Genomic DNA, 20,820 nt, shown 5'->3' with positions numbered 1-20,820 from the left:
TGGTTCCTGTGCGTTCAGGCATTCCGGAGAAACGGACTCCTTCACCCTGCCTGGTAGACGAGGTTACCTTTTGAGTATAGAGACACACGGGCGACTACAAATATGGCCGCCATAGCGACCACACTTCAAGATGCGCTGTGATTGGCCGGCAGTGTATAACCCTCGCTGTGATTGGCCGGTAGTGTGATGACGTAATTTTTCCGCGAAAACCGGGGCCCGGTCAGGATCATAGAAAACATATAAAGAGAAGGCTTTAGAAGCTGAAAATAACGGAGGGGGTGTTCTAAATCTTTAGCGATTTAACAGTTAGGACAATTTTAAGATTTGTTTTATAAAAAAAGTTACATGGTATAACTTTAACATTTCTAACATTAGCATTAGCATTTTCAGCATTTCTCTCATTAGCGTTAGCATTTTTAGCTTTAGCATTAGCAGAAGTAGCGGTTAACATTAGCGGTTAGCCGTTGGGACTGTGGGACCAACCACCGAGTTTGAGACCAGTAACGTGTTGGGAAGTAAAGTTATGGATGTTTAAAGCCCAGCCAATAGGAAGACAGAAGGGGCGGGGCTTAAGCAATTACAGATCATTTCTATTGGCCATCTAGGTACACACGCCAAGTTTCGAGACGTTACCATGCTGCAAACAGGAGTTATAGCTGTTTAAAGCTCAGCCAATAGGAAAACAGGGTGGGGCATAAGAGGGGGCGGGGCTCAAGTAATAAGTCCAGACACAGAGTTTCGAGAGGGTACCATGCTGCAAACTGGAGTTATGCTGTATAAAGATCAGCAAATAGGAAGACAGAGGGGGCGGGGCTTCAGCAATTACAGTTCATCCCTATTGTCCGGAAAAAGTCCAAAGTTGTGTGAGTGTTTTAAAGTTTAAATCACGTTGCTAGGCAAAAGTATGCTAGAGTTATGTGGCGCCAAGGTATCAGCTTTCCCCAATTCAAAGTCAATGGGGTTTTTGGGCGTCGTTTTTTTGCGGATTACATCACCATGGTAACACGGTTCGGCAAGAAAAGTAATAGCAATCTATTCCTGACCGAGCAGCACGTTTTTATATATATATTGCGGGGGTGACGTAAATTGCAGTTACTTTGAATGGGGGACTCAGAGAAAAAAAAGAAAAAAAAACTTTGGTGCCACATTACTCTGGCATACTTTTGCTTAGCAAGTAGCAACGTGATTTAAACTTTAAAACACTCACACAACTTTGGACTTTTTCCGGCCAATAGAGACGAGCTGTAATTGATTAAGCCCCGCCCCCTCTGTCTTCCTATTGGCTGAGCTTTAAACAGCTATAACGCCAGTTTGCAGCATTGTACTGTCTCGGAATTTGGTGTGTGTAATTACATGGCCAATAGGAATGATCTGTAATTGTTTAACCCTGCCCCCTCTGCCTTCCTATTGGCTGGGCTTTAAACAACTATAACTCCACTTCCCAACACGTTACTGGTCTCAAACTCGGTGGGTGGTCCCACAGTCCTAACGGCTAACTGCTAATGCTAACCGCTACTTCCCCTAATGTGAAGCTAAAAATGCTAATGCTAATGTCAACACATGTTAATGCTAACAAACGCTAATGCTAAAAATGCTAATGCTAAAACGTGCTAATGCTTAAAATGATAATGCTAATGATAATGCTAACAAATGCTAATGCTAAAAAGGTTAATGCTAAAAAAGCTAATGCCAAAAATGCTAAAGCTAAAAATGCAAATTTTAGAAATGCTAATGCTAGCTAATGCTAAACATTTTAATGCTAATGTTAGAAATGCTAATGCTAAAAACACTAATGCTAACTAATGCTAAAAATGCTAACGCTAATGAAAAAGAAATCTAATGATAATGTAAAAAAATGGTGCGAACTCGTTAGTCGTGTATTAATACAGCCATTGTCTTCACATGTGTACGTCTTTTGGTAAAGCAAAGCCCTGCTTCATCATACAAGACTGTCGCACAAAACTAGTGAAAACAGCAGATCTACTAGCACACAACATCGCAAGGCGTTGTGTGCTTGTAGATCTGCTGTTTTCACTAGTTTAGTACATTTTATAGATGATAAATACAAAACAAACGGTTTTGGACATACAAGGTTTCCACCTGACAACGACGATATGCTATAAATATAAGGTGCTGGGAGTGAGAATTATAATGTAGGGGTGCCTCGGATTAAAAAAATATTCATGCGGTGCCCTGAGACAAAAAAGTTTGGGAACCCCTGATCTATTGAACAGGTTCATGAATACTCACCTGAGGTTTTCCAGTGTACAGTGTGGACTCCCCAGTCCAACACAGAGTTTCTTAACGCCTGAATCATGCAGATCGTTATTACTTAGATCCATTTCTTTCAAACCAGAGGAACTGAGAACTGATGATAAGTCCTCACAACATCTCTCTGTCAGGTTACAGCTACTCAGCCTGAAGAAACAGTAGTGATAACATCAATGTTTGCATTTTATGTTTCTATTAAAGAAACATCACATTATGATGATTTACAGTGCATGAATAATTTGCATGAAACTGCAATATTCATAAAAATAACGTTTCACTTTAAAAGAAATCCGACAGTTTGACCGTATTGGTCCAAAGTTCATGTGAAAAAGGTTTCGTGCGCGTAACGCAAAAAATCCCAGGAGGAGATAGATGTTTACTGTATTTCATATAATTCAAAATGGTTGGAAATCTATAGGTCAAAAGTCCAGAGTGTCAAAGATGTTGGCATGAGGAGACGCATGTGTGTGTCCAGGTTTCATGGCTGTACAGTGTACATCAAACAGAGCATGAGCTATACCTGTTCAAAGTTTGTACTTTCAAAGGCTTCCTACAGCGCCACCCTTTGGCCGATTGCTGTAAAAAGTAATAGCAAACGTCTCCATAGTAAGCTGAACACATTGATGTTTGAATATCGATTTTCGGTGTAAGTGTGTAGGAGTAGAAAGGTGCCAAAGTTTTGAGGAGAACTTGCACTGACTGACTGACTGACTTTCAGCGAGCCCACAATAATGACAATAACATACGTGTGCTAGCTTTCAGCGAGCCCAAAATAAACGTCACTGATGATACCCGCTGATAATACCCGCATGCTGAAACAGTGACCAAATTTGGAGATGACTGACATCACTGACTGTCATCACGGAAACTCTTTCTCCCCGATGAGTGACGGTTTTGAAAATCCAATCGCTATTGTTTCCTGATGATAAACACGCTTGTCTCTCTGTCAGCGTCTCGTGGACAGATGCATGTGTAGCCCCCACAGTTAGTAACAGCCATGAACCAGCGACAACAGTCCTGCTAATCGGGCTCAGCCCTATTAGCACGACTGGTTGTGCGTTGGACTGGCGAGTGGGAGTCCCGGGTTCAATCCCCGCTTCCGCGTATCACTACAATCTGGCGTTGTCGGCAGGATGAGGAGCGTGATATCCTCGCGTGAGGGACAGGTCCACGTCGTGTGTGGCGGTCCGCGGCGTGAAGTGTGAAGCGCGAGGGCACGCTCCAAAAGATCAGGGGGGTGATTGTAGCCCCCACAGTTAGTACCAGCCATGAACCAGCGACAACAGCCCTGCTAATCGGGCTCAGCCCTATTAGCACGACTGGTTTTGCGTTGGACTGGCGAGTGGGAGTCCCGGATTCAATCCCCGCTCCCGCGCATCACTACACATGCATGGATGTTAAACAGATATTGGTGTCGGGCAGAGCCTTCAGAAATGTGTGACCGCACCGCATATCGCCAATAGTTGCATGGGTGTTTTGGTGTGACACACGGGTTGATTTTAAAGTGAATAAACTTTACACCTGCTATAGGCCTACTTATGTTAGTATTTGGTGATTTTAATTAGCCTTATATTATTTTGTTACTTTATTTATTTTAGAGATATTATTTCATTGTTGTTATTGCTGTATTATTCTGATTATTATTCTTATATAAAGCCATGATAATAAACCTTTGGCTTAAATAATGAATGAGTTATCTATTAAAACAAGAACGTCAAGTCAAGAAGACATGCTATTTAAAATGAGTGTTTCACTTCTGTTGTTTGTAAGCCATTGTAAAAAAAAAGTAAAAAAAAAATGGGCTATTCGACTACCATTCGACTATCAACAAATTTCGGCCAATCATAGTCGACTATACAAATTCTTAGTCGGGGACTGCCCTAGTAGGCTATAATATAGCTACTAGGGCTGCTAGGGAGCAGCAACGCACACACCATTAACGTAATAGAGTATGAGAATGGTGCCTTAATGACATTTCTTTTTGATCATGTATTTGCTTTTGCAGAATATCTCTTTAAAGCGTGGGATAGGAGGAGAAGGTTGACCTATAGTTGAATTTAAATGTTGACTTTTGTGCTATGTGCAGCCATATGGAGATGTAGTGTATCGCAGGGGTGGGTGCACCCCTCTCATCTCTGCAGACGTTTGAGTGTTTGCAGAGATGGGAGGGGTGTACTCACTTCTGTAAGGTACTCATTTCTGTGAGATACTGTATTCTTTGTATTTAGCTGTTGGTGGAATTTGCACTGGAATGTCTGTTTTTGGTTTACATGTACAGTATGTATTTGATGTGTCTGTTAATCCCATATGGGATGGGTCAAATATTGTCCAGACACGGAAATAAAATATTCATTCATTCATTCACACCATATAGCCGCTATATGGTATGTGCGTTGCTCCCTAGCGAGCCTGGCTCTTTGGCAGACCGGTAGCGCCCTGGCTTCCCGGCCAGGGCTACATTGGTGGCAGCGGTACAAATAGGTACTGTCGGGTGCTCTGTCAGTTCCTCGGTCGTTGTAGACCTTAAGCCTGGTAGTCAACAACAGTCCCCCCATGAGTCGCGCTCGGACCCCCCGGTTTCAGTCGAGCTTAGCCCCTGGCCGTGGTCGCGCTTCCAGGTAGAGGGGACGACTGTATGCTATATGGCAGGGGTCGGCAATTAATTTTGGCCTGGGGCCAATATTTTTCCAAGCCATTACATGGGGGGCCAGAACGAAATTTATGATAAAAACTTGATTACAAAAAAATAAAAAATCATTAATATTAGGCTACTTGCTACTGTGTCATTATTAATGGTTTAACATTACGCCTGCCCAGATGTAGGCCAAATAATTATACCAAGTTAGATTAATTGTTACACACAACTGTATGTATTGGAGTGAGAATACATGGGGGGCTGCAGTCTGCTTGATTGCAGGAAACATTTCACCTGCCGCTAGTCAAGCAAAACAAACACACTGACTGAGAAACAATGGCCCTATCCAAAAGTCTCAAGAGGAAAGTGGACAGTGAAAACCGCATTTTCAAAGAGGAATGGACAGAAAAGTATATTTTTATCTTACCTGCTTTCGTGAATGCAACTCCTGTGTGTCTGATCTGCAAAAGAACAGTAGCTGTTTCCAAAGAATTTAATGTTAGGCGGCACCACGATGGGAATCATGCCGCATTCAAAGTCAGCTTCCCACCACAAACCGAGGCAAGAAAGAAAGAAATTGAAAGACTGAAAAAAGAATATGCAAACAGCACCAGGATCCTTGTGCGAGGCCTCACATCCCAACAAAAAGTCACAAGTGCTTCTCTAAAGGCGTCGTGGTTGCTCGCCAAGCACAACAAGCCCTTCACAGACGCTGAGGTTTTTAAGGAAATGATGGTGACAGTTTTGGAAGAACTTGCCGACGACAAGTCTATGGATGGTATCATTACATCAGTCAAACAACTGACAGACACTGTCTGCCAGGTCCGCTACGCGACGCATCGAGGCTCTGTCCGACGCGGTGGAGGATGTAATTATCGATGGACTCCGCCGTGCGCATAACTTTTCCATGGCTATTGATGAGAGCACTGACAACACAGATATAGCCCAGTTGTGTGTTTATGTTCGCTATTTTGATGGAAAAGAGTTCAAGGAAGAGCTGCTGTCTCTCATCCCATTAGAAGGGCACACCACTGCAGATGTTTTATTTACTAAACTGGAGGAGTTGTTCAGGCTGCATTCTTTGTCATTTGAGAGGGTTAACTTAATTGTGACCGACGGAGCTCCCGCGATGGTGGGAAGGCACAGGGGTCTAGTTAGCAGGTTGAAAGCCACCAAGATGCATGCCCTGCATTGTCTCATTCACCAAAGTGTCCTCTGTGCCAGGCTCAGTGGTGAGCTGAAGAGCGTTATGGATAAAGTGATGAAAGTCATTAATTTTGTCAGGGCCACGTCAAGCACACAGCCTCGCCTTTTCCGAAAACTATAGTGGCTGAGTCCGAAGATGCCACCCACGACGATCTGCTCATACACAATGACGTGCGCTGGTTGAGCAAGGGAAAGGCACTGGAGCGCTTCTGCTCACTTAATGAAGAGGTCAAAGCGTTCCTTAAATTGAGCAAAAATAAAGCAGCAGCTGATCACCTCGCCCTTCTCTGAGACGTAACGGTCATGTCCAATGTAGCATTCTTATCTGATATATTTGGCCACCTAAACCTGCTTAACCTCCAGCTACAGGGGAGGGAGAAAATCATCGTGGATATGGTTGAAAAGCTCGAGGCATTCACGACGAAGCTGGGGTTGTTAGAGACAGAAATATCCTCTGGCAGGCTCCTTCATTTCAGTACACTTAAAAAGCAGGGACCGGGACATGTGACAGAGCTGATGACTGACTTTATCAAGCAGCTACGAGACAACTTCACGTCTAGGTTTGATGACTACTTTATCCCAAAATAACTCATTGCCTTTGTACGTGACCCGCTCACCGACAAACCAGATGGCGACTTCTCCTCCAAGGTGAAAGAAATTATCCCCTCGTTAGATGAGGCTGCATTGGAAATGGAATTAATTGACTTCCAAACAAGCTCCCTGGTCAGCGCTGCACTAAAGAATGCGGAGTCCAAGAGTGCATTTTGGGTTGCATGCTCAAAAGAGTACAGTAACATCAAGAGACTCGCATTTTATGTGCTCACAATGTTCCCTTCCACCTATGTCTGTGAGTCGGCCTTTTCATCAATGAATGCAATAAAGACGCACGAGAGGAATCGATTGACAGATAAAAACCTGGAGAACTGCCTGCGGATTAAAGTGACGTCCATATCACCAGATTACATGAAAATCGTGACCGCCGGGAGATGCCACTTTTCACACTAAGTGAGTACTAAACCTGACCTGTTATTAAAAAGCCTAATTGTAGTTTTAATTTAGTTAATAAATAGCACATAGTAATTCTTATACCTAATGTTGCGCACAATGCTGTGCTCTGTCGTTTCAGGAGCTTCTGAGATCAAGCACTCGATGATCAAGTGGATTCAGCTTTTATTTTTTTTATTTCATTTTAAGTGAAGTTCATATAAGTGAAGATAACGTTTGATTGATTTACTGAACTGGTGTTTTTATTTAATACCACACTGCCTGTTTGCTATTTCAGCACTAGTGCTGTCCACTGACTTTTTCTTTTTGAGAGAGAGAGAGGAAGAAAGAGAGAGCGCGCGCAGCGAGCGCACCTCCCAACCGTTATACTGCCTGCCTGTCATGTTTCATGGACGATAATAGGCGGAGGCCTACACGTAGCCTAATAATTATTCTTCATTAAGTGGGGATAGTTTCTCTAGTTGGGCAGAGGGAGCAGATATAATAGTGATAATGTGACTGAGACTTGTCCCTCTGATGTTGTATTAACTCATTCCCCGCCTCCCCCGATAGTCCCGAGAAAATCCCAATGTCGTTCCCCGCCAGGCCCGATAGTCCCGAGAATTTGCTTTTATATAATGTAATGTTTAATTACATTCTTCCACAGCCCGTGACAAAGTCTGAGCCTTTTATCTTAAAGGGAACCTAAAATATCACACATCAAAGTAAGTGTGTTTGAAAAAAATACTGTAATAATGTATAAATTGCAATACAAATGTATAAATCTCCCCATAACCCACAGTGAACTGGCAAAAGACGCATTTGAGCTCAAAAGGCTGGCTGCCGGAAAAAAAAAGAGAAGAAAAAAAAGTGTGAGAACAGCTGTGTGTGTGTGTGTGTGTGTGTGTGTGTGTGTGTGTGTGTGTGTGTGTGTGTGTGTGTGTGTGTGTGTGTGTGTGTGTGTGTGTGTGTGTGTGTGTGCTTCCCTCCAGGACCACTATATCTCTGTTTCAGTGGTCCCTGTTGGACCCCTGATGGTGTTCAGTCCCATAAAAAAACAGTGCTATCAGTGAGATCTGCCTCTCTCTCTCTCTCTCTCTCTCTCTCTCAAGACACAAAACACACAATTATCGCCAATTCGCCATATAAATGCTTCTAAAACGTACCTGATAATGATGATGGTTGATTTGAATCCACACCCTGGGTTATAATCCATATATCCAGGCTATAATATTAGTTTTGTAATGGTATTTAGTCCACAAACTTTAGTCCACAAACAAGCCATGATCGCCTTTGCAAAGGTGGGGGTCCCTGGTCGCCTTTCTAACGGAACCAATAAGGGGTCCGCGGGTCCAACGCTTCGCCGACCTCCCAGAGCAGTGCGGAGTTACATAACATTGTAAAATCAATCAATAAGCCGATCATTTGTTACATAAAGTTCACATGATCCAGTTGCTGGGACAAGTGGTCCCTGTCGATGGGGTCTCACAAAGGGGGTCCCCTGGTCTCCAGCCAACACTTAGGGAACCAGGTGTGCGTGGGGGTCCCTGGCCCACGCTCCACCAAAACAAGCATCAACTACAGCCAACAAGCGATCGATCAACTACAGCCTCGCCTCGTTAGCAAACTGCGTCTGCCCTGCTCTTGCCAGGGCAGTGCAGAGGATTTTTTAGGGGCAGGGGGAGACATTTTCTAACATGTGCTAGAATGTGAAAATAGCAGATCTACAAGCTCTACAAGCTCTCAAAGTGTCGCAGAGCGACGTGTTGAGAGATTGCTGATCACCTTGTTGAACAAATGTCATAGCAATCCATTCTAGAGGTGTATTCTAGAAGTGTTATTGCGACCGTCAGGGAGCAGTTTACTATGAAAACCTCCACCGGCCGTCCGTCGGTCGGTCACACGTCACACGTCACACCTTTGCCCTGCTCATATCTCCGCATCAGTATATAGGGCTTGTTTGTTTATTGTATGACATCACGCCACATCATCAGCTGTGGACTCTGTGATGTCATCGTATCGCATCAGTATATAGGGCTTGTTTGTTTATTGTATGACATCACGCCACATCATCAGCTGTGGACTCTGTGATGTCATCGTATCTCCATATATGGCCATCTCCGTATATGGAGATATAAGTCGTCCATGCCCAAGTATGGGCTGGTGAGGTCAGACTTTGTGTGATGCGTAGGTTATCTCAATATATGGAGATTCAACATTCCAGGCAATGCTCTCTTCCCTGGTGAGAATTGCCCCTTTATATAGGGCTTGTTTGTGTATTGTATGACATCACGCCACATCATCAGCTGTGGACTCTGTGATGTCATCGTATCTCCATATATGGCCATCTCCGTATATGGAGATATAAGTCGTCCATGCCCAAGTATGGGCTGGTGAGGTCAGACTTTGTGTGATGCGTAGGTTATCTCCATATATGGAGATTCAACATTCCAGGTGTAACTATGGCTACCCGTATGACGTGAGAGGTGGAGGTTGTGATATTTGTGGAGATAAGCGACCGTTGGTCGCTTATCTCCCGATTAGGGAGTCTTACTGGTTGTAAAGACTCATGCCCCCTTTGATGTCAATGTGTGTGTGTGCACCTGTAGGCCTACAGAGCGCAACTAGCATTTACACACAGAAACAGAGAGACAGCGCCCCCAAGTGACTTGTAGCAGACTTGTAGAATACTGTAGCAGTAATAGTATATCAATGTGAACTTGCTGTTTTTGGTCAGACATAGCATATAAAAATATTTTTCTCTGCATTTTTCTAAACAGAAAATTCTACAAATAATTCCTATTACATAATTACATTAGTACACTTATCTGATAAGTGCCTGACGCCATAAATACAAATATCAACTGAGTTATTCGCTCGAAAAGCCATCAATCACAAAAAGGTCAATATCTCCAGTTCTTTCAATTATAGCTGGATTTTGGTCAAAAATGGCTATTTTGAGATGGCTGCAACTATAGAAAAAAAAGCTTTTTATTTATTTATTTTATTTTTCGGTGAGACTAGAGTTTGTCCTGTTTCATTTGAGGTTCTGTATGACATTGTCGAAAAAATACAGAATTTAGGAAAAATGTCAATATAAAAAAAATATATCAATTTTTTTATTAAACAAAATGGCAGGAGAGCCATACAGTCAATGTTAAAATGGCGGCCAATGTGTTAAAGAAAGAAAAAAAAAAACTGGGGGGCCAATTTTGGCCTGCGGGCCGCCTATTAGCCTTATTCACGGCCCGCCCACCTACTTCCGTTTCTCAGTTTTCCCCGGGTGCTGACTTCAATTTAGAAGGGGAAACTATACTGGACTTAAAGCCAACAAATCATTATTTCTAACAGTAAAGTAAATTATAGTGCTTTGTGCCGTTTAGTATCTTGTGTTCTTGATCATGCTAGCCGTATTTTATACTTTACTATTCGGAAATTGCATTAAATTTGCGATTTCTGTGCTAACTCCATAGGGTATGGTAGGATTTACCCCTTCAAAATGTGACTTCAGCACCCGTGGGATGCTTAGTGGGCGGGCCGTGAATTGGGCTAATTGCCGACCCCTGCTATATGGTGTGTGTGTGCGTTGCTTCGCTAGTGAGCCTGGTTCTTTGGCTGACTGGTAACGTACATGCCATCGGATATCAGGGTCAGGGTTCGTCTCCCTGCCGAGGCTACAATATTCACACCCAGTGTGAAGTGAACAAGGCTATTTATTAGTTCATTTCATTAAGCGTCACATGAAGCTTGGCCAATGTGAGATGAGGCTGGACATACGTACATACAGGCAAAGCCAGATGTAGGAGCGGCGCTCATGACAGTGAGATACTTGTTGCACTAACTAACATTGACTGCTATGGGCACTTTGTTTTGGAACCAGGCCTGGAATTTCGTCAGTTTAGGGGCAAGGCCAATTGGCCTTTGGTGTTGTCAAATTTTTGAGGGCACAAAGGCCAAGTGCCAGGGCAGGAAGGCCATCATTAAAACAATGATTTTAAGTCCACGCCACAGTCATAGTTAATTTAGCTTAAACGTTAAGGTTTAATACCTTTCAATTAAATAAATATCAAGAACCTGTTTATTTCTGTTTTGCCATGTGCAGTGGTGTAAAGTAACTAAGTACATTTACTTAAGTATTGTACTTCATTGTTTATTGTAATTTTGAGTATTTCTAACACTTACTTCTACTCCACTACATCTCGGATCCAAATATTGTACTTTTACTCCACTACAATTATTTGAAACCTTTAGTTACCACTGCCAGTTACTTTGTATATATAAATTATAATATTAATAAACATACATGAACCACTTTAGCCCTATTTAGGGGCTTATTTGAAAATAACCAAGCTTATAGAAAAAATAGCAGATCTATAAGCTCAAGATGTGTCGCATAACTATGCGTTGTGAGCTTGTAGATCTGCTATTTTCAAACATTTTGTACTTTTACTTTTGGTACTTTAAGTACATTTTGATACCAATACTTTTGTACTTTTACTCAAGTATATTTTGAATTTGAGGACTTTTACTTGCAACCGGAGTATTTCTACATTGCAGTAGGCTATTGATACTTTTACTTAAGTAAAACATTTGAGTACTTTTTCCACCACTGGCCATGTGTTGTGCACGCACGCACGCACGCACACACACACACGCACACAAACTCCTCCCTCCCGTTCGCGGAGTGATCCTTTCTCAACAATAATGTACTTTCTGACAGCTCAGCCTCTTGGGGAAAGAATAGCTTTTGGGTTCCCTTAGTGCTGCATTTTGGTTGTTGTCCTGAGCTCAGCAGAGCTCCGTTTGAAAGCATTCGTTCGCACATTCGGATTTATTCAACAGGCTGCGTTAGATGTAACTCCCGTTTAGCCCGGTGATGTTTTTGTGTTATAAACACTGTCGCGGGACTCCGGCGGCTCCACTATGCGGCGGCTGCTACTCTATTATGCTGCTACGACGAGCGTAAATGGAATCTACTACTGGTCATGTGAGGAGCTCAGCCAACCACGCACTGCTGTTACCGTAATGACTGGAAAATCGCGCAGAGGAAAAAACGGTAAAAAGCAGTTAATGGACTGCTGTGGGCGCCGGGGCACCACGGCCACTGTGGCCGTTTGGGCATGTCATTTTTCGAGGGGCACACGGCCAAAGAGAGGGGCAACGACGGCCATGGCCGTCGTGGCCGCCGTGAATTTCCTGCCCTGTTTGGAACTGTACTTTTTTGATGCAAAAGACTAGTCTTTGCTAGTTGCACTAACTAGCATTGACTGCTATGGTCACTGGACACTACTATTTTAATAGTTGTGCTTAGGACACTTTATGTATATATATATTTATATATTATTCGTTCACTCTCTTGATGTACCTTGCTCTTTACTGTACTCTGTTCTTGTTTCTTTAATTTTTTTCTTCCTACTTCTCTGTAACTTTATAAATAACCTTATACTGCTGTGCTGCCTCTGGGCAACTGATTTTCCCCCTTGGGATAATAAAGGTATCTATCTATCTACATTAAATGTATACAGCTATAAGCTCCATGTGTAATTACTGAAGAACTGTCATCTGTTGAACAGGTTTATGAATACTGACCTGAGGGTCTCCAGTGTACGTTGTGGACTCCCCAGTCCAACACAGAGTTTCTTAATGCCTGAATCGTGCAGATCGTTGTTACTTAGATCCATTTCTTTCAAACCAGAGGAGCTGAGAGCTGATGACAAGTCCTCACAACATCTCTCTGTCAGGTTACAGCCACTCAGCCTGAAGAAACATCAGAGATAAAATCAATATACTGTATGTTAAACTTCTGAGGTCTGCTATTTCCATAGAATGTTTGCATAGTATGATATGCCCGGACACTGAATATGTTATACATATCTAGTTATAGTCACATTCAATGTGACTTAAAGAGGTGGTGCCATAGTTTTATACTTTTTCTGGTTTTCATGTGTCTATTAGTATATACTATAGTATAATCATAATACCTGATGGCATTTTTTTCAAGTAAAACACATTTTGTTGTACGAGTGAATCAACGAGTGAGTTTTTTTAATCTAAATTTCGCATCCACTGGGCCATGCAAAGCGCTCTGATCGGCTACTTCTCCCTTTGCATTTGTTGTCTCTTCTTGGTTGGTGATCGGTATGCCCGAAACTGAAGGTTCTGGGGTGCAAAAACTAAGTGCGATTAAAATGCGTAATTTTTTTAATCGCGTTAATTTTCTGTAATTAATTAATGGCAATTAATCAGTTAAAGTCCCAGCCTTATATTAAATCTATAGTTATCAGTTTACTTACAGAGCTCTTTTGGAGGCTTTGATCACTGGCAGCAGCCCAAGAAGAGCCTCCTCGGAAGCTTGGTATTTCTTCAGGTCAAACACGTCCAGCTCCTTCCCTGATGACAGCAATATGAAGACCAGAGCTGACCACTGAGCAGGAGAGAGTTGTTCTTCAGAGAATCTTCCTGAGGTCAGGTACTGTTGGATTTCTTCCTCTAGAGAATGATCATTCATCTCATTCAGACAGTGGAACAGATTGATGCTTCTCTCTGGAGAGGGATTCTCCCTGATCTTCTCCTTGATATACGAGATTGTTTTCTCATTGGTCTGTGTGGTCTGTGGAATACGTCTGGTTTGTCCCAACAGTGTTTTTAAGGGAGTCTGATTGGTTTCCACTGAGAGGCCTAGCAGGAAACGGAGGAACAAGTCCCATTGTCCATCTGGACTCTGTGAGGCCTTGTCTACAGCACTCTTGTAGAAGTTATTCGTGCCAGGTTTGGGCAGAATGGTGGTTGGTGATTCTGACAGATGGTTGACACCAGTTTTGATGAAGACATAAAGAGCAGCCAGAAACTCCTGAATGCTCAGATGGACAAAGCAGAACACCTCTTCCTTGACCCACCCACCCTTTACCTCTTGAAACATCTGTGTGAATACTCCTGAGTACACTGCTGCATCTCTGATATTAATGCCACACTCTTTCAGGTCTGCTTCATAGAAGATCAGGTTGCCTTTCTTCAGTTGTTTATAAGCTAGTTTTGCCAGAGACGGAATGACCTTAGCTGGACTACTGCCAGGATACTTGTCCTTTGTATGTTTGAACTGAACCAACATGAATTGGAGGTACATATTAGTCAGGGTCGTTGGCAGTGTTTCTTTCACCCCTGTTTTCAACATGTCCTCCAGAACTGTAGCAATGATGAAACAGAAGACTGGGATGTGGCACATGATGTGGAGGCTCCGTGATGTCTGAATGTGCGAGTAGATTGTACTGGCCTGGTTTTTGTTGTTACTGAATCTCTTCATGAAGTAGTCTTTTTTCTGGGAGTCAGCAAATCCTCTCACCTCTGTCACCTTGTCAACATACTTCTTAGGGATCTGAGTGGCTTCAGCAGGTCGTGTGGTTATCCAGATGCGAGCAGAGGGGAGCAGGTGTCCACTGATGAGGTTTGCCAGTATCACGTCCACTGAGGTTGGCTTTGTTTCATCAGTCCAAATCTCATTGTTCCCAAAGTGTAAAGGAAACCTCATCTCATCCAGACCATCAAAGATGAACATAACTTGAGACTCTTGGAAATTGCAGATTCCTGCTTCCTTGGTTTCACCAAAAAAGTGATGAATGAGTTGCACCAAGCTGTATTCCTTCTTCTCCTTCATTATCAAATTCAGCTCTCGGAAAGTGAATGGAAAGATGAAGTGGATATTCTCGTTGGCTTTGTCTTCTGCCCAGTCCAGAGTGTACTTCTGAGTTAAGACTGTTTTACCAATGCCAGCCACTCCCTTCGTCATCACTGTTTTGATTGGTTTATGTTGTCCAGGTAACGGTTTAAACATGTCTTCTAATTTGATTAGTTCTCCTGTTCTGGATGGTGTTTCAATCTGTCTGACCTCATGTTCCAGATTGACCTGTCCAGTCCATCCCTCTGTGATGTCGAGCTCTGTGAAGATGTTATTCAGAAGTGTTTGTCCTTTTGTCATCCACTCCATCACATACTGAAACTTCTCCCTCAGAACAGATTTAAGTTGTTGTTGACACAGAGCTGCAGGAGTTTCTAAAAGACAAAAGAACAGAGGCCATTAATAAGTGCATGTTATGGAAAATGTGCTTCTCAAATGAGATGAAGTGGTCAATAAAAGGACAACTTAGTTTTTTTACTACAAGGGTTCATATTTTAGATTGTAATTAGAGAAAAGAAAAAGTGAGTGTTTTCATTTACTTCGTTCTATTGTTTTATTGTGTTTACCGTGCTAAAATGTGGGGCATGCATACGCATGGGGGCATGCGTACAATTGTCTAAATATGTCTTTTTAGACACAATAAGCCAGCAGTTTCTTTATTGCTATTTACAGTAACACTTCTAGCCCCCATAAGTCACATCCAACCATGAAAGGTTGCGTTGTATCTTGGGAATGGGCTTATTCTGTGTAAAATGACATATTTAGCCACTTGTACACATGCCCCCAACCACTGAAATAAGAATCTCTAAAACAATAGAAAGAAGTAAATGAAATAATTTTAACACTCATCTTTTATATTCTTTAATTACAATCTAAAATATGAACCCTTGTTGTAAAAAAAAACCTAAAGTTGTCCTTTAAATGTTAAAGAGTATCATGTGTCTGCTGCCATAGCTGTAGAGCCATGTTAAAGTTTTCAATTTGATGTCAGATTATATCATAAATTGACAGTGATGAACCATTTGAGCCCTATAATTCATATAAATACTGTATCTGCAAGCTCACAACATAGTGCTACACGTTGTGAGCTTGTAGATTGTGTATTTTCACAATAAAAACAACAACAGTTAAACAACAGTTGAATATTCAGGCTTCCTATTATTATTATTATTATTATTATTTAATATTATAATATCACTAGGGATTCCCCAAGGGCTCAATAGTAGGCTCACTCGTTTTCACTCTAAACTAAATATCTTCACAGAAAGTAGCTGATCTACAAGCTCACAACATGTCTCTTGGCAACGTGTTATGAGCTTTTAGAGTTGCTATTTTCCACTGAAAATAGAAAAAATATTGTACTTTTATCCAATCAAAATGTTACGTCCTGGTCCTCACTTGGCACTGTGGCACCCTCTCGTGGCACAGTACGTCACAGCAGACCTCTGAGACCCAGACATCTGCACACCTGTCTCCCGTTGCCAATCTTCTCACCTGGTCGCCATCTGCAATCATCTCCTCCAGAGCCTACAAGAGCCTGGCCTGTTTGCAGCTCGGCGCCAGTTCCTCACCAGTCCATGGTTGGTAAAGTAGACAGCCATTATTAGCTTTCCCAGTTTAGTAGAGATAGCCAGTTTTTGCTCCTTGTAGCTGCTGTGCACTGCTATTCCTTGTGGATTATTATTGACTCTGCCTTTTTCTCTCCTCCTCAGTTTCCCGGGTTCCGTGCTGAGTTGGAGCAGCCGCAGAGCCCAATTCCCCTTTTTGCCCCCCTTGTGAATTAACTCTGTGTTCCATTGTTAATAAACACGCCCGGGTGGGCTTCAACCTCCTTCTGCCTCCTCCTTTGCTGTGCGTTTGGGTCAACTCACACCAGTCGTAACAGTAGGAACTGGCCACCTGGACCCAGCCAGCATGGAGGAAAAGCGCCCATCTCTCACTCCACTTCAGGCCCAAGGACAAGTTTTGGACCAACACTCCCGCCTGCTGTCGGAGGCATCCGCTGCTGTTTTGAGCCTACAGCAGGAGCTCCGGGAGGTTTCTACATTCCAGCAGTCCCAGGCCACTCAACAACACACCCAGGTTAACCATCTCACTTCCTTGGTCGAGGAGCTCTCTAAACGAGTCGCCGCACTCAACGCTCAACTCACTCCTCCTCCGAGTCCCGCTCCCGTGCAGATTACGTCTCCCAGCCGGGAACCCCACCTTACTGCCCCGGCTCCCTATGACGGAACTTTCTCTCTCTGCCGGGAGTTCATCATGCAGTGTGAGTACGTGTTTGATCTCCAGCCTAGCATGTATTCCACCTCCCCCGCCCGCATAGCATACATTACAAACCTGACCACCGGTAGGGCGCGCCGCTGGGTTTTTTCAAGTCGAGAGGGGTCTGCAGCCTACATGCAGAACTACAAAGACTTTGTTTTGGAGTTTAAGGCTGTGTTTGACCACGACGTCCAGGGGCACGACGCAGACACAGCTCTCTCTTCTCTTCAGCAGGGCTCCAGCTCTGTAGCAGATTATGCCACTGAGTTCCGCATCCTCGCCGCCCGTTGTGATTGGAACGAGCCTGCACTTCTCAGCACGTTCCTCCGGGGTTTGAGCGAGCCTACGAAAGATGCCCTAGCCGAGAGAGAGAGACCCCCCACTCTGTCCAAACTCATCTCTCTCGCCATTTCCATTGACGAGCGACACCGTGAACGTAAGCGTGAGAGGGCATCCCAGCATTACGTTGCTTCCAAGCCTATATCCTCAGTCCCCACCAGTCTCACTCGGCCCAAGCAAGAACCATCTGCCGTCTCCAGTCCCACAGAGGACTGCCTGCAGCTGGGCCGAATCCGCGTGACTTCCAAGGGCCGCTTATCACCGGCTGAGCGCAAGCACCGCAGGCTACACAGGCTCTGTTTGTATTGTGCTGACTCAGCTCACACCGTTCACTCCTGTCCAATTCTACGTTCCAAGGTGTCCCCTTCCTGGACGCCAGGAGGCGTAATTTCTCCCAGTCGGGGTTTTCGGGTGAGTCGCCTAACTTCTCTCCAGCCCCTCACTGCCAGTCGTGCCAGTTTCCCTGCCACACTCACCTGGGAGGGACAGTCGCTCACTATTCCAGCTTTCATCGACTCAGGGGCCGATGAGAGCTTTATTGACCGCCAGTTTGCTCTGAGGTTGGGAATCCCTGTCTCTGCGCTCCAGAGGCCTGTCCCTGCCTTCGCGCTGAATGGTCACTCCATGGGTCCTGTCACTCACCGGACCAAGCCCCTCACCCTCACTGTCTCGGGAGACCATGTGGAGGCCATACGCCCCTACGTCACTCACTCCCCGGGCACTCCGTTCATCCTGGGCAGACCCTGGTTGGAGCGTCACACCCCCCACGTCTGCTGGAGTTCTAGGCGTATTCTCAGCTGGAGCGCCGCCTGCCAGGTCTGTTGCCTCCAGCCCGCCTCGATCTCCGCCCAGGCTGAGCATCCTCCTGCCCGGGTTCCCTCCCGTCCTAAGGGCCGTCGCCAACGCCGGGCACACCCCGACGTTCCTCGCCAATCGCCAGGTGGCGATCCCTGGAGGGGGGGTCCTGTTACGTCCTGGTCCTCACTTGGCACTGTGGCACCCTCTCGTGGCACAGTACGTCACAGCAGACCTCTGAGTCCCAGACATCTGCACACCTGTCTCCCGTTGCCAATCTTCTCACCTGGTCGCCATCTGCAATCATCTCCTCCAGAGCCTACAAGAGCCTGGCCTGTTTGCAGCTCGGCGCCAGTTCCTCACCAGTCCATGGTTGGTAAAGTAGACAGCCATTATTAGCTTTCCCAGTTTAGTAGAGATAGCCAGTTTTTGCTCCTTGTAGCTGCTGTGCACTGCTATTCCTTGTGGATTATTATTGACTCTGCCTTTTTCTCTCCTCCTCAGTTTCCCGGGTTCCGTGCTGAGTTGGAGCAGCCGCAGAGCCCAATTCCCCTTTTTGCCCCCCTTGTGAATTAACTCTGTGTTCCATTGTTAATAAACACGCCCGGGTGGGCTTCAACCTCCTTCTGCCTCCTCCTTTGCTGTGCGTTTGGGTCAACTCACACCAGTCGTAACACAAAAGAGAGAACCCCACAAAGATCATTTATCTATAATTGTAGAGTGTTCCAGTTCCAATTGTCATCATCATGAAATGACACGTCTTGTTTAGCCTGTATCTTGCATGAGTTGTCAGGAGTTTGTATGACTGCTGAATTGTTTATTGTTCACACCATAGAGGACAGTAGTACAGTGTCCTTGTTTAACATATTGCTGTTTAACATGTTGTTGATCAAATAATAACAGCAAAATAAGATAACACTTTTGGTTGTAAACATTTAAATAAAACCCATATAATTTTGGAGTTGAAATAAAACAAGTTTCAATGTAGGACATTGATAAGCAAACTGAAAATGGTTGCTGAAAGTGTTTAAATAGTAAAAATAACATAATTAACAATAGACAGCTTGTAACAGAAGAGAAACAGACATACCAGGTTCCAGAACACTGTTCACGTTTGATTTCTGATCAACTCTTGTTCTTAGTGGAATTCCTAGGATACAAACATGTACATGTACATGTACATGTACGCACGCACGCACGCATACAGATACAAACCACACAGAGACACAAAACACAAGTCAGCAATTGCCATGAACAACTGAGAAGCAGTTCTCTGGGTGTGATACTAAATTAGAGCTCTGCATCCAACAGATATACAATAGTATTTTACAAAGAAAGGCACAGAATAAATGTTGTTCGTCATGGAGAAATGTCCTGTTTAATTTAATTTCACATTCTTACAAACGTTAAACATTTTCGGGCTGCAACTATAAATTATTTCTATTATTCTATCGATCACATTTCTTTTAATTTAATAGTTGAGAAGCGCATTTTTGAAATATAAATTATATTTTTTAACAACCATGACTTTATACTTCATCGCACAACAGTGTTGAAAATAGCAGATCTACAAGCACACAGCCCTATATATATTTTCACTTTTTTATATTTTGATTCGCTTTACATGTTTTAAGCGGTGAAAGCTGCTTCCTATGAGTGACTTTGTGTGTCCCACGCCCATATATGGTCATTTCAGTTCAGAATGAACAGGTTTTTTCAAAAACAAAATGTGTGTTTAATTTCCATATATGGTGATCTCAGTCCAGAATGAACAGGGTTTTTCAAAAACACAATGTATGTCACCTCATGTCCACAATGTATGTCCACTCCAGGCCAGAATGAACAGGTTTTTTTCTGTCCCGTACGTCCAGAATATCAGTCCAGAATGAATAGGCTTTTTCAAAAAGCAAAATGTGTGTCCCATGTCCATATATGGCCATTTCAGTTTAGAATGAATAGGCTTTATCTGTCCTGTACGTCCAGAATATGTGTGTAGTGTCCCTTCCGGTCAGATGAATGGATACTTTGAGGATTGGTCAAGCTTCACATGATAATTCAGCCCTCCATTCTTTATATATTCATTCAGAATATATAAAGAATGTAGAATTCAGAATATATAAAGAATGAATAGATCACAGAGTCCATAACTGTATACGGTAGATGTATAGATCACAGAGTTCATAACTCTAGAACACATAGAATAAAAGTTCACCGCTTCACTTCGAACCGAGGTTTGATTTTTAATCTATAGCTAAACACGCCCAAAATAAGCGACCGAAGGTTGCAGTTTACTATGAGAAACGTGATAGCTTCTTCGCGTCCGTGTAGACGTGTACACGTTTACTATGGGTTTTCTGCTGTGAATCTGATCAGGTTCTGGCTTCGCTGTGATGTCACACTAACAGAATCCCTTTCATCATTCATGCCCATATATGGAGTTCCCTGATGTCATCAATATTAATGATGCCCTGTTAGAGAGATCCCTGTGATGCCAGGGGAAACAAATCCCTTTTATGCCCATATGGAGATATGGAGATCCCTGTGATGCCAAGGGAACAAATCCCTTTTATGCCCATATATGGAGATCCCTGATGTCCACATCCGTGATGTCCACATCACTGTGGCGCAACCTCACCCTAACGATCCACAGGGAAAG

At 43.6% G+C, this 20,820-nt stretch overlaps 1 protein-coding gene across 1 annotated transcript in view; it reads right to left on the bottom strand.

Moving 5' to 3' along the window:
- The window catches only part of LOC308280756 (NLR family CARD domain-containing protein 3-like), a gene marked incomplete at both ends in the record, with an annotated part of 79,114 nt that extends 62,886 nt beyond the window's left edge, over nucleotides 1-16,228 (bottom strand). The window contains 2 exons of the mRNA XM_080755069.1: nucleotides 13,390-15,142; nucleotides 16,174-16,228. Coding sequence (XP_080611195.1) covers nucleotides 13,390-15,142; nucleotides 16,174-16,228 — 1,808 coding nt within the window. The remainder of the gene's footprint in view (nucleotides 1-13,389; nucleotides 15,143-16,173) is intronic.
- Nucleotides 16,229-20,820: the final 4,592 nt, after the last annotated feature.

The sequence above is a fragment of the Nannobrachium achirus genome, assembly GCF_963921795.1.
Source record: "Nannobrachium achirus genome assembly, contig: SCAFFOLD_274, whole genome shotgun sequence".
In the NCBI taxonomy this organism is placed as follows: domain Eukaryota; kingdom Metazoa; phylum Chordata; class Actinopteri; order Myctophiformes; family Myctophidae; genus Nannobrachium; species Nannobrachium achirus.
This window is presented reverse-complemented; position numbering and strand designations above follow the sequence as displayed.